We start from the raw sequence: 1,596 nt of genomic DNA, 5'->3' as shown, positions 1-1,596 counted from the left end.
AGTTTAATATTCATGGGCATTGTGGACCTACATCAGTTATGTAGCTTTGAGAACTTCAGTGTAGGTGACTCACTAGATAACTCAAGAAATGTAGAGAAGAGCCAGAAATTGAACTCAGATCTCATTAGTCGCAATCCAAAAGACCATCCTTCTTCTGTAGGAATAAATACACTGAAATAAATTAAAGTAAATAAAGACATATGTTCTCAGTCTATATAATATAGGATCACAATATAGAAGCATCACTGACCAATGTTTCTTCTATACGTCTTTATTATACACCGAATGGATAACATTAAAACTATTTGAGGAACTTGAATTTTCTTGGCATTTTCCCCAGAGCTGTTTTCACTTCTTTGTTTTTCAGGCTGTAGATGATGGGGTTTAACATGGGGGTCAAGATGCTGTACTGGATGGAAATTAGTCTGTCTGGCATTGATGCAGAATCTGTGTTTGGTTTCATGTACAGAAAAAAACCCGTCAGGTACAATAAACCCACCACAATGAGATGGGAGCTGCAGGTGGAGAAGACTTTATGCCTGCTCACCACAGACCGTATCTTCAGGACGGTGGAGATGATGTGAATGTAGGAGACCAGGGTGAGGAGGAAAGAGCTCAATCCAAATACCACAAGGGTTGCAAAAAGCACCACTTTATTGATGGTAGCGTCAGTGCAGGAGAGTTGTAGCAGGGGAGGGAGCTCACAGCTGAAATGACTGATTGCATTGGGCCCACAGAAACGAAGGTTAAGCACAGGAACAGTATTTATCAGGGCATGCAAGAAACCCAAAGCCCATGTACTCAGCACCACCTGGACACAGATACGTTTGTTCATTATGTCCAGGTAATGTAGTGGGTCACAAATGGCTGTGTATCGGTCATAAGCCATGACTGAGAGAGTGAATATTTCAACTCCAACAAACAGAGTAAAAAAGAATATCTGAGTAATGCAGCCATTAAAGGAAATTTTCTTCTGCTCTGCTAGGAAGTTCTCCAGCATCTTAGGCACCGTGACTGAGGAATAGCAGATATCGACAAAGGATAAATGGGACAAGAAGAAGTACATGGGGGTGTGAAGCTGAGGATCAGCCTTTATCACCCCCATGATCACCATATTCCCAGCAAAGGTGATGAGGTAAATCAATAAAAATACCAGGAAGAGGAACGGCTGGAGCTGTGGCTCATCAGACAGTCCCAAGAGAATGAAGTCGGTCACCGTGGTTCGATTGTCCTTTGCCATTAATCCAGGAAACCCTTCCTCTGTAAGAGCAGAAACAGAATTTGTTTAAATGAAATTGCGATTCACCTGTGATAAATAGATAGTGAAACAGAGAGATGATCTAAGTGATAGGATAACTGTGAAGTCATCTTTACTAAATCGTTATTAACTCTCCATCATTACAATTATCTTTGCTGTTTGGTTCCAATTGCACAGGACTTTGCATTTAGTATTTCCATCGCAGAGCTTTCTTCCCTTTTGCTGGGAGCTCTGCTTGCCTCTCTCCTGAAAACACTTTTCTCCCCCCAAGACCATGCAGGGCCCTGGTGTGCTCTCATTAATATTGGTGCAGTGTATAGCCCCAAGCATAGAACTGG

General features: G+C 42.0%; 1 protein-coding gene across 1 annotated transcript; it reads right to left on the bottom strand.

Annotated features, from left to right (window-relative positions):
- Positions 1-301: 301 nt before the first annotated feature.
- On the bottom strand, positions 302-1,240 carry LOC117886119 (olfactory receptor 1009-like). The gene has a single exon (XM_034787756.1). The coding sequence runs from the start codon at positions 1,238-1,240 to the stop codon at positions 302-304; it is 939 nt and encodes a 312-aa protein (XP_034643647.1).
- Positions 1,241-1,596: the final 356 nt, after the last annotated feature.

This window comes from Trachemys scripta, chromosome 12, assembly GCF_013100865.1.
Source record: "Trachemys scripta elegans isolate TJP31775 chromosome 12, CAS_Tse_1.0, whole genome shotgun sequence".
NCBI classification, from domain to species: domain Eukaryota; kingdom Metazoa; phylum Chordata; order Testudines; family Emydidae; genus Trachemys; species Trachemys scripta.
This window is presented reverse-complemented; position numbering and strand designations above follow the sequence as displayed.

Bases quoted from the DNA above. Each gene is read 5' to 3' on its own strand.
- LOC117886119 (XM_034787756.1), bottom strand. From the start codon at position 1,240: ATGGCAAAGGACAATCGAACCACGGTGACCGACTTCATTCTCTTGGGA.